The 12,865-nt window shown below is 39.9% G+C and overlaps 1 protein-coding gene across 2 annotated transcripts in view; it reads left to right on the top strand.

Moving 5' to 3' along the window:
- The window catches only part of dachd (dachshund d), a 118,538-nt gene extending 109,704 nt beyond the window's left edge, over positions 1–8,834 (top strand). For both annotated transcript variants that reach the window (XM_076263399.1, XM_076263398.1), the window contains one exon: positions 6,437–8,834. In XM_076263399.1, coding sequence (XP_076119514.1) covers positions 6,437–6,474 — 38 coding nt within the window. In that variant the 3' untranslated portion in view covers positions 6,475–8,834. The remainder of the gene's footprint in view (positions 1–6,436) is intronic.
- The last annotated feature ends 4,031 nt before the right edge of the window (positions 8,835–12,865 follow it).

Raw genomic sequence — 12,865 nt, 5'->3', positions numbered from 1 at the left:
TCTCTCCTGCATATGAGCATTAGTTAAGGTGAGCCCTGACATTCTGCCATTCTCTTTCTCGTCTCTCTCTCTCTCTCTCTCTCTCTCTCTCTCTCTCTCTCTCTCTCTCTCTCTCTCTCTCTCTCTCTCTCTCTCTCTCTCTCTCCTGCATATGAGCGTTAGTTAAGGTGAGCCCTGCTGCTCTGACACTCTCTCTCTCTCACCAGGCCATCTGGGCCTCAGCTCTCACGGTTCAGCAACAAGGTCGAGATGGCTGACTCCTCTCAGACACACACACACACCATTCACACTTACAAACACACACACACACATACATTACATGCACAATTGCGTCCGTTTCTCCAGGAGAGTTGGACATCTCAGTGCTATCGTGCAAATTGGCTAGAGGGGCTGTGTTTATTATCAGCGTATAATATTGTTATTGCACAAAGACAGTAGAAACTTATTTGACATTTGTGGTTTGCAAGTATGGTCCGTTTTGGGCCATACATTTCTGTCAACACAGAATGGTCAGTGAAGTGTGTCTTCAAGTTCATAACAATACTCCCTTTCAGTTCCCAAAAGCACAATGCAAATGAGTGTGGCTATGACATTTCCCCCAGGTGTTATCTTAAAACAGGTGCAATTCAGATATATTTACCATATGGAATACGGTTGTGTCAGGTAGACTACCTAGTTTACAAATCTGGGTAGTGCCGGATAGTGTCTTTAACTACTCAAATCTGAGCGGGATTTCCACAAAGTTATTCAGCCTCATTTCAGTCCTATTTGTATTAGCATTACGTGGCTCAAGTGTTTTATTTGGGTATATTGGCAATACAAAGTTAATAGGTTTCCACTAGAAATTGGTTTGCCATATGCTGTATGTTTCAATCTCTGTATATCTAATTTGAAGTGATTGCAGTGTAGTTTGCATTCAGTATACAATGAAATAGCCTCGTCACAAACTCTCATATATGTGTGTATCAGTGTGGATGGCACCAGGCCTGATACGCAGTCCCTCCTGCATCCACAGCATTACAGAATCCCCAGTACTGCTACTCATCTCCTCATGCCCTCCAGCCCCACAAACCAGAGACGAATCCTAAAACACACACACAGCTCTCACATTCAACCACTTCCACTGATGTGCCACCCCCCACCCCCCAACACACACACACACACACACACACACACACACACACACACACACACACACACACACACACACAGACACACACACACACACACCACCCCTGCAGAACACCTTGAATAAGCTGAGTCTCTTCATTATTCTAATTTCCGCCTTTAATTGTACCCAGCAGCATCTTGAGAACACTGAGCTTATCATTGGCAGTGGTCTCAATTTCCCCTTTGAAAAATAGTCCATGGAAATTGCTATGAAATGTGGGAAATGGCATGCTAATAGTCGGCGACGAGTAAAAGGCCTATAACCCGCTCTGATTAGCCTACTTAAAGGGAATTTTGGGGCGAGAGGAGAATGGAAGAAATGAAAGGGGCAGAAATTTCAGCAATTCGTTGCGAGACCAAGTACGATTCAGGATTTAATTAAAGTGCCAGTGAGCGAATTTGAGGAAAAAGAGGGTCTCCATTTCAGAGCTGATAGGCAGCTTACAATGGATGCAGAGATACAGCGGCCACTTGAAGAGAGTACAATTATACACTGTATCACATTTCATACCAAATTGTTATATTTAGTTGCTCTAATTTGAAGCGAACAAAGATTAATTGAGCTATCTGATACAGAAAAAAAGACACTCGCTGTCCTAATATTAGAATGTTTCTTTTTACACGCACAAGTCCAGTGACTTTTGAATTCCATCCGTACTACACAAATTATCACTAAATAAACGTTTGATGAGGTTAAGTTATCAGAAATTCATTTGCTTAAGCGCAGAGAAGCATAAGTCAGGCTTAAAATGGTGATAAGAAAATGAAGGCTTTGTAGCTTCTTCTCTTCCATTCTTTCTCCCTCTCTATCCCTCCTTCTCTCTCCGTCTTCTCTCCTTCCAGGGCTCTGGTTGTGTCACTCATTGTCTTGAAGAATAGACTTGGGAGGGTTGCGGGGAGCTGAGAACAATGCTTGCCTGTTCCATTAGGCTAGCATTTGTCTGGAGTCCATGTCACCAACGCTGCTCTCTGCAAGCAGCTCTCTGCATAATTACTCTCAAATGGCAGGCAAAAAAAAAAAAAAAAATGATGTTGATAAATTACACCGGCACCCAAATAAATAAATAAATAAATCAGACCTCATCACACTCACCGAAAAAGCGGCAGGGAAAAAGAAACACACACACACACACACACAAAAAAATGTGTGTGCGTGCTATAATTTCCCCAAACTCACAGCAGAAAAAAATGTATTAATGAGAGCATAATTTCAGTGAACTAATTATTTCTATTTGTCTTTTGTCACACTCAGTAATTCTGCTATATTAACACAGTCTGTGTTTATTAATTGCCTTTCCAGCGTTTTGAATCCATTCCAAGAGTGAGCCGGAATGTGTTTTTCCTAGGCCCCAGCGCTTCTGGGAGTGCGTTCCTTCCCGCCACTAAATTCTGGCACGTCTGCGTATGCAGAGATCTTCCTTCAGTATCTCGCTCCTGATTCTCGCCCGCTGACTCCTCATGTGTTCTCCAAGTTTACATGACCCTGCAAGCAGAGATAAAGTTCTTTGTTGCGAGATTAAACATCAAAACGGTTAAAGTGAAATTAAAATTAAATGAATGAATGTCACTGAAGCAAAAAAGGCAGTAATTAATGGTTGCCTTAATTGTCTTCATAAAATATTTGCATGGGCATAATTTGCATAATTTACATGTATTAATTAATCTTTCAAAGGAATTTTATGCTGAGAGAAGCCAAAAATTCCCTTTGTTTTATTTAGCATCTAATGAAATATTTATCCTCCTTAATGAACTTTTCATCTTGATTTGAATATAAAAATGCTAAAGTTTTAACATATTTTAATGAGGTGGTTCTTTCATAGAACAACATGGCATCCGATTTCTCTCTCTGAGAAATTTCAATCAGATATTTCTGGGTTTGCGTGGCGCATCACAGCACCGATGCATCCCATTTGACTCTAGATTAATATGCTAATTATTAAACAGAGGATCAGCAATCTGTAAAATATGACGCTCCCTAAGTAGCCACATTTGTATCCTCAAAAGAGCGAGGGAACAGAGCTATATATACATCGGCATGTTTACAAATTGATTTATGTCATCCATACCCATTTAATTTACAGACTAACACTCGAAGAAGCATTCACTCCTAGGTAATATACATCTTTTGAAAGAACCAAAGCGTTCTTTTGTTAGCATCGCTCAAAGCGCTTGACTAGTGCTAATGATCAGAACATGCTTCATGCCCACTAAGCACACAGATCATGGTCACTGGCTCCTGCCTGCATTCTGTAACCTTCTTTGCATCACGTGACCCTTTCATTTTTTTCCACCGGCATCCCACCTGTGTTTAAGGCGAAGGGCGCTCGGAACTTAGTCTCATGGGCGAATCAGACGCATTGGCATTGAAATATTCACATCAATTATGTTTAAAGGGTTTTTTTTTCTTTTCTCCTTAAGTTCGTATGTCCTTCGGGGGCACTTAAGGCATTAATAACTCAGAAGTGGGGTGTCTCTTTGAAATCTGCTGCCCAGTCTAACAGCACATCACTCAGTTGCCTGATGAAAAGACAGGGGAAAGTGTTTATTCACAGTCTCTCCTTTCTATTCCAACAAGTTAGGAGTCTTTGCGGATTATTGAAACTGAGCCCCTGTTTCTTTTGTTCTCCGACAAGTTCAGAGTCTTTGTGGATTATTGAAACTATCACAGTGCTGCTGTTATCGCACTATCACTTGCACATGGCGGTCTCCAGCAGTAAACCATGCATTAGGTAATGTGATGCTTTTATTGCGGGATGAAACCAGAAGCCTGTAAATTGAACCTGTGAGAAGTGATCAGACGGGGAGGGATCTTCGCTGTCCGTCGCCATGTCAACCTGAAGGAGCGACAATGACAGCAGCAGCAGCCACCCAGAGGATGAAGGCATGTCACGCCTCCGTTCTCGCCAGAGTGCCTCTGATACCCGAAGTGTATTTTTAGCGTCGGATTCGTGCTCTTAATTGTAGACCGCTTTGTGTGTGTTGAGGTTCACTAGCTGTCCAGACCTGTCAATATCAATATCATGTGTAATGTCCAGTAAATTATGGTATAATGTAAAGAACTGGACACTTGTTCTGGGTACACAATCATACTGAGCCCTTTCACTTGGAGAAAGCTGATTGATTCAGTCAATTATTCATTCAGTCTGCATTTGTGAATGCTATGAATTCTGCTGTATGAGTGGATGAGCACAGCATGACTTCAACGCAGACATCCCTGCCAGTCCATTGTTGTATATGAAGCGAAAAAACAATGGTAACGCTCAGAAGGAAAAACATGACGTGTGCCGTTTGATCCCAGATATCTACCCCCACCCACCCACCGCATCCTGCCGGCGCCAATTGTGTCATCTCTAAACGAGAACAACGCCATCGCCTTCTCGAGCTGTCGGACGCTTGACGTCCGTAGGTGTAGCTTTTCTCTCGAAAACTGAATTATTTAGGTGCCCTGCCAAAGAGAGAGAGGGGGGGGGCAGCAAACACTGCTTAAAGGCAGTAATGTGGCCTTCTCTTTGCCGTGGAGATGTAAGGGTAATAAACGTCAAACAAGCTCCTGAGCCATGGCTAACAGATGCTTTTACCAGCTCTGCCACGAAGAGAGTGCCTGCTTGCTCAGGCGTGTCCGGGGATGAGTGTTCTTAGAAAATGGACAAAGCTCGTTAGATTGCAGGTGTCGGCTAGATATCATCGGGAACACGAGTGCCCTGCCTTTTTCAATAAACGCTATTTCCTTACAGGAAATGCCATTCTGGTAAAGAGCCTCGCGTCATCATGAGTGCAATATTATGTTCAAACAAGCGTGTCAAAGGTAATGTCTTAAGCAACAGAGACATACTACTGTGGGATGCCCAAGCACAAAGATACCCGGGTTGGCCTTACAACTTGCCTTTTTAAAAACATTAAATGTACTGTACATGTCTGATAATCAGTACGCTTTAATTTAGCTTTCTTTGGTTCTTTGTCATATTTTTTTTGTTTCGTGGAGCATTTTTATGACCTAATTGTGTTGGTTTAGTCAGTGAGGAAATGTGATGTTTGAACAGCTGGTGTAATCAACGCCTTTTAAACTGCCACTTCACATGCAGGGGTATCTTAACATTGTTTAGAACCCTGGGCAGTTGCTGTAGTCTAATTGGAAGAGAGAGAGAGAGAGAGAAAGAGAAAGAGAAAGATAGAAAGAGAGAGAAAGATATGAGGTGAGAGAGGGCCAGATGTATGCACGTTTGTGAACGCATTATCAGCACCATGGCCAACTCGCAGAAAGCGCACGCTGTGATTCTTCAGTTTACATGGTATTTATCAAACCTGCAGTTCATCAGGTAATCAGCACCTTTTCCCGCCCCCTACCTAAATTTGCGAACGTTCACAACTGAATGGCATACTTCAGTCACAAGCGTAGTTGAATGAAGTTAACTGATGACAACATTAAAAAGAATCAAACGTTTAGCGATCATGAAATAGTACAATACATGATAAGATGTCAACAAGTAGGGAGATAATGAAGAGCAGTAGTTCTACTCAAACTACTTGTGCATGTAGGCTATGGAAGATTGGTCAAATCTAGCTAGTAGGAAAGTTTAAGTGGATAAAGTGAAAGTAAGACATTCGAAAGGCCAAAGAAAGTTAAGGTTGCTTTTGATATAGTAAGCAAAACTGGTGTTCTGAATAGCGATTCTGTTGTCTTTGAAAAGTTGTTATTGACTTTTACAAGGCGGAAATATTTCACCGCAAAACAGACGTGAGCTTTCATGGGCAGTTTTCATACATACAGTACGAAATTTCCATTTTCAGCTCCCACGAAAGGTGGTCTGCGCTTTTACCTCAGTACGGCCTGTTTGTACATACCTCGCCTTGTTTTTACGCACACATTGCAAAACAAATACACCTGAAGTGGGCGCAAAAGCGTTAGTACATCTGGCCCAAAGAGTTGAGAGAGAGTTTAGTCCCGACCTTAGGCCTTAGAGGTGGCGGCGGTTAAAGGGGCTTTCGAAAGATGCAATTACAATGCCAACATCACCCCCTTCCAGTGACATTGAAAACATGCTGTTTGCCATGGACAAAAGAGTGTTGTTTGTTCTTTTGGTTGTGGTTTTAAGTCAAGGTGTCTCATTGGCAAACATGGCTATCTGACAAATCCACACTGCCCAGTTCCCTTTCTTTTTCTGTTTGTGTACGCAACTGTGTATCCATATTTTCAAGCTTAAAATGCTCAAATACCCCACTGAATAATTCCCTAACCGACAATGTCTTCTCCTATTTATGTTCACAGATGGAAGACTCTTTTTAAAAACCACAGTGATGTACTGATAAGACACTGCAAAGAAGTTGAAGACGCATGAAGACTCACATGAAGATTCTTGCAAGCGTCTTGCCAGGATTTTAGTCACACAAACTACTGGTCCAGTTACTTGTGTAACCTCCACTGAGGTGTGTCAAAAGCCAGCGAAAAAGTTGAATCAGAGTTTAGAATTAGGACTTTCTCAAGACATCATCATAATCTAGTGATGGAAGCAAGATTGAATGGCTCAAGTCTGCAGTACTGAAGGCAAAACAAATTGAGCACAGTAAAAAAAAAACATGTACCTAGGTGTACACTGGTTATTATATTTCCAACAAATCCACAGCACTGAAGATTTTTATACTGTATTTAAACCAGCGAGAAAGCTTTGATGAAAAGGAAAATCTGCTTCAGAGGTTGTTCTCTTTATTCCTTTCTTTTCTTTTTTATGTATTTTGAGAAATTCTTAACAGTCATAGATATTTGCCAAGATGACAAAATAGGGTGGATGCAGCCTCTGGAAATGTGAATTTGAATATATGTTGCTCGACAAAAAAACAACTAATATTTGAGTTAAATGTTTTCTAAATTAGAAGAAGATACAATCAAGTTTCCTTTTTACCATTGTTGTATATACCACAAGAGAGAATAGGTAAAGTCATTCACTATGGTGTATGTATATAAAGTCAAAAGGAAAAAAAAACAAAATGGTATTGTGTATGCAGTAGAACAATTAGGAAAACAATACCAACCATTTATATGTACTTTATAGAGTTGTTTTATTATTGTTTTTTGTTTTGTTTTGCTTTGTTTTGTTTTGTTTCTGAGCCATCATTGTTTTCAAATAGCTGCCGTTTTTTGGTGAGGATGCATGCTGGCATGTACATGTGTGTCCTGAGATGATCATATTTAATAAAAAAAAAAAAAGAAACTTTACTGTGCCGAACAAATAGATACATCACTAAAAACACAGATTGATTTAATCCCTGAACTTCTCAGTCATTTGGATGTTAGTATTTCCACATCAATCTACAATTTGTTGTAAAAATCTCATGGCTATTTATAGTCATTATTTTAAGGGAGTTTACTGTTTTTGAAGTATTGAACACTAAACAAGGATGTGATTTTGAAGGTGCGTCACTGTACGCAGAAGGGGTGGGTGTGGGGGGAGGGGGAAGTGATGCTGTTTTTATTATTCTATTTCATTGTCATTAGTTCAAACTTTAACAGAAAGAAAATCCTTTTTCTTTAAAAATTGAACAAAAAAAACACTTAAATGAATGGAGGTATACCTGTCGTAAAGTCACAGTGAAGTTGACATTCTTTCTGTAATTTAAACCAAACTTCATAGGGCCTGATAGGGTCCACCTAATATTTTTTTTGTTCTTGCCCAACCCAATGACACAACTCTGTGTCATCCCTTTCTCCACCCCCTCCGCTCTCTTTGCCCATTGTGTGAAATCAGTGGTGTGAAACCTGGACCAGGAAGCGGGAGTAAATAAATAAGGTCTTTTGCCCTGAGGGAAAAATAGATTCAGATGTGTTTTTGTTGGGGGTTTTTTCTCTGCTGAGGATGTACTGTGCTGTAACCCCTTGTGGTTCCGCGATACCTCAATAACAATCCCACTTCCCTGTGTTTTAACTGTATATAAAAAGTGTTGATGAACAGAAATTGTGACCAACAAGGCCTCAGTCAGCCTCAGAGTTCATTGGTTGGTAGAAAAATGCATTTGACAACTATGTCCAGTTCAGTCTAATACAATACTATTCCTCTCACATGAAAATAGACCATTATCTATTGATGGAGAATATGAACAGCCTTCAAAGGCTTTTTATTTTCTTGATAGCATCAAAGAAACCTGCAAAGTTAAATTGCTCTTTGTTGAATCCTTGATGGTCAGACTCAGATGGTCAAGCCAGCAGAGGAGTTGTATTGTTTGCCGTGCCAAAATACCACAAATCATACTTGTCACTATTTTGGTGCAAAAACAACAGAGGCATCATTTTAAATACGAAAGAATATTCAAGGCAAAACAATTGCAGTGAACAATGACGTGAGCAAAGCTATCCCTTACAGTTTTCAATTTTATAAAATTAAGGGGCAGCTCTTTGATTTCATTTATTAAAGTTACCTTAAATGATTTTCATTACCATGTCAAACATATTGTTGTTGTTCTGGGCTTTTGACAATTGAAATGTTTATTATGTTAAACAACTGTTAAACTAAATGTTGCCATTTAACCCAGTGAAACATGGGTCCGCTTTTAGTTTTTATTTTATGGATATTGTATAACATTATTACATGCAGGTATACACTGTAGCAAGACTTAAGAGCATATTGTTCCTCCTCACTTTGTATTGCAGTAAAGGAAATGTCTGAGTATTCTAATGTTGACAATGTCTTGTTTTATAAGTGTCCCTTTTGTTTGCCTTTTATTGTGCGTATTTGTGTGTGTGTGTGTGTGTGTGTGTGTGTGTGTGCGTGTGTGTGTGTGGGAGAGAGAGAGAGAGAGTACAGAGAATGAACATGGGAGTTTGCATAAATGAGTCTTTGAATTATATTCCATGGTGTTTTTACATAATTAATCTCGTACAGCATACACATAAGAGACATAGGTTTTTTTTTTTAAAATATCAATAAATTATTGTATGTGTTACTGTGCAATACACCTCCCTGAGTTGTAGTCAGAGTCAGATCATATTAATTATGTATTGATAAAGTATTGACATATTATGTATTGATAAAGTATTGACAATGGACACACACACACACACACACACACTCAACACACACACACCTTTTCCTATCCATTACGTTAGATTATGGTAATGTATAAACACTTGACTTGGGATATGACAAGCTGAGTTGCCAACAGTCTGGTTTTAATCACATCTAAGGCCCACTGTACCTCTTTCATTTTTAACTTCCTTAACTTAAAAAAAAAAAAACTTTGCAGCTCATTATTTCCCAATAAAGGTGTTGATAAAACAACCTATGTAAATAATATAATAACATTTAGGTCCACTCTAAACATTATAGCTTTATAACAATTACAGTGATTACAGTAATCAATAGCAAACTTGACTTGGGTCTGATGAGGTCAGCATCACAGCAATCTGCTGTTAACCATAACAGTGTCACCCTACAGCTCAAGCTAGTGGTTTTGTTCTCTTACTCAGGAATGTATTAAATTATATTGTAGTAAATGAATTTCAGTCTGTAATCAATGCATACATCAAGTCATAGCGCACCACAGTTAACGTAAGTGGGAACGACTGCTGTTTAGTGTTCATATCCATTATTCTGCCCTCAATACATTGTATATAATTTCAAGTGGTGTGTTCATATGTCAAGCCGATCAAGTGGCTTTGCACATTGCGTAGTGCTCCGATTCATATAATATGCCTACATGAGATGTTTCAGGCAAGATTACGAGGATTCAAACAAAATTTGAAGTGCACCTGTCATTGTGTATTTATAGAAATGTACACTAAATGTAGAGTTTGTGGTATGCAGACATGTGAAGTCTTCATTTGAAGTACAGTAGTTATTCAAATGCCCCAAAGACATTGGATGTAAGCTTTACATCTTTCCCCATTTACCTCTCATTTAGGCCACTGATCAGTCCCCTTGCGTTGTGTAAAGCTCAGTATGGTTAATGGCAAATCCTCAAAACTTGCAGCTAAATTAATTACAACCTGCAGAGTGTTCATCTTTTTAAACTCCACACCACACAAAGGGCCATGTACGGCATTACATAAGCACCATGCTTATATTTTAATCTGAAGGGTAATCAAAATTGTTCATGGTTGAGTTGTAAAACACATGTTATTGAACAATGACAATATCTACTGGAATAAAATCACTGGGCCATGGCATACTGTGCGCGCAGTAATGCTCTTGACATTATTGAAAAATAATACCTTTTTTTTTTTGTTCTTTCCCGTTGAAAGAGCACAGTATTCCGAAGGAAACATTTAATAGTTACTGTTCAATTGCCTCCTGCTCCACAAGTGTGTTACCACAGTTTCAATGAGTGGATGTTATTCAAGCAAACATTACAATCTTCTCAATGAGCCGTTTTATTTCCAGTTTTTAAAGGAGCCCACAGAACCGAGGGAGGGTGAGCACACCCACACTGGTTATTTTCCAGGAATCTGGAGACTTGTAATGTTTGCTTTCTTTGATATGGTGATGCCACTGATTGGGAACAGCTGGGGATTGTATGTGTGTGTGTGTGTGTGTGTGTCGTGTTAGTGTATATGTGTCCAGCAAGAAGAGTAGGATCGACAGTGAACGACAAATTTCTCTCGTAAGCAATTCTGGGTGAAAACTGTTGACGCAGCGTAGCCTTCTGTAGGCCCCGTTTTTTTTTTGCATGCTTTTTTAAGGCAGGAGTGTAACAGAGAGGGGAAGACAGAGGATGAATAATTGACTGATCACTGCATAATTCAACACAGCATTGTGAAAATTCAAGGTCCGGAACATTCCGCCACTTTTCTTCTTTATTAAAAATGAGGTTAAAGTTTCAATCAACCTTGGGAGAAAAAAATACATATAAAGTGGCAATCAATGGCAAAAGAAACTTAAGATTATCAAATTCAGCCATTCTACTTGAACGGAAGGGTTTTCAGGCTTCCTCGTGAAACCTGACCTGTCAGTCTATAGGCAATAATGAGACCACCATTTGATGTGTCCATCAAATCCTCCAAGCTCATTTTCCTCTCTCTGCTAAATGCATCAGAAGGACTCCCAAAGCTGATAAAGTCTTATTGTGACTAACTGATGATTCAGCTCAATCACATTAACATCTTTTCCTCTCTTCCACATGTATTGTGTTTTTTTCCCCTTTGGTTTGTCAATTATGTATTCATTGCATTTGTTTTGCTGAACAACACAAATTGTTATTTTGCCATGTGATGCCTTGTTCTGCTCCAGCTGTTCTGGCAAGGTCCCCTACAGCTAGATGTTTCATATCGCTGCGCACATTGTAATAAATTCATTTCCGAGCAAGCGTGACTGCAAGGCCCAGAGACCCAGATATCAAATGTGCATTCGTCATGTCCCGTGTCAAGCGCGGTTGTAACAAGCGCCACTTGTTCACAACATGGACAGCGTCAGTATTATCACAAGGCCTCTGCTTCGCTGGCAATCAGACCCATTCATGAAGACATAATCCAGATCCAAGCATTTCTTAAGACGTTTTATATTTCCTTCTCGCTTGCTTCTCCGATGCCTTAGTGGAGATCGTTCCGTTTCCTATTATTTATTGCTTGCTCATCTCATATATTCAGTAGTTTTCCGCCACAGAGGCACCATCATGTGCGTAAATCTTGAGAAACAACAATAGTTAAACTTGACGTGTGCAGAGCTCTCCCAACCTTGGGGCCGTTGCCCTCTTGCATAGAGAATGCTCTTGGTCAGTTGCCGTTGACATCCAAGGCTTTTGGTCAAGTTCTTCCTGGAACACTTTTCTGAAGAGGAAATCATGGCCATTCTTTTGGCCTTATCGGTCACATTTAGTGACAAAAAGCTACAACAATACATATATCCAATTGACAATGCTGTTTATATGTACTATTAAGATATTATCTGGCTACTGAAGAAGACAATGATTTCTTGAAACAAATGCAAACCACAGATAAATACATGGCTTTTATCTACATCAAATAATCCACCTCCGTGGTCTGACATTTGTCAATTTTTAAAAGTCGGACGGAAAAAAAAGATGTATTTAAAAGACTAAAAACTATCAAAGGCACAGATGTTCGGCAGCTTACGTGGCTGTGCTCTTCCTTTGCACATCTTTAGAGCCTGTAAGTGGGAAATCGGTATGGCTTGATTGAACAAAAGATAGACTTAATGTCATCTAATCAGAAAGACCATTATGTATTAGCGAAACTACAAAACAGAATTATCTGACAAGGGGCAGACCACATTATCTAAATTAACATTTTGCAAGCGTGAACATGGAAGGGCACAGAGGCGAATGAAAGGCTCCAGGACTGCGGCCCTTGCATTTAGACCTTCTGCAGCAATTATTAATTTATGCTTGTCTGTGGTCTTAATGAAAATGAAAGCCAGGAAAGAGAACAGGCAGAGGATAATGTGCCGTGAAATTGAGTTTCATTTGTACAGGGGCCACCTTTTAACTTTTAGTTTCTTAGCAGGAAATGAAGCCGACCAGAGTTGGTGTGTGTGTGTGTGCGTGTATGTGTGTGTGTGTGTGTGTGTGCGTGTATGTGTGTGTGTGTGTGTGTGTGGCTTCTATCCCCTCTACACCCCCCTCTCCTCGACCTCCCTCTATCCCCTGTCTCTACTTCCCCGGCTCCGTCTGAGGGGAAAGTTTCTTGACCTTTCGCTGTATCTGTAAATATCCTGTCCTCCCCCATGAAGAACTTTGGAAAGGATTTTATAAT

Source organism: Alosa pseudoharengus, unplaced genomic scaffold (genome assembly GCF_046254945.1).
Source record: "Alosa pseudoharengus isolate Yale_2024_CS ecotype anadromous, Long Island Sound unplaced genomic scaffold, YU_APseudo_1.1 YU_APseudo_1.1_scf_3, whole genome shotgun sequence".
NCBI classification, from domain to species: domain Eukaryota; kingdom Metazoa; phylum Chordata; class Actinopteri; order Clupeiformes; family Clupeidae; genus Alosa; species Alosa pseudoharengus.
The sequence above is the reverse complement of the archived record's forward strand: the minus strand, read 5'-3'. Positions and strand labels throughout refer to the sequence as shown.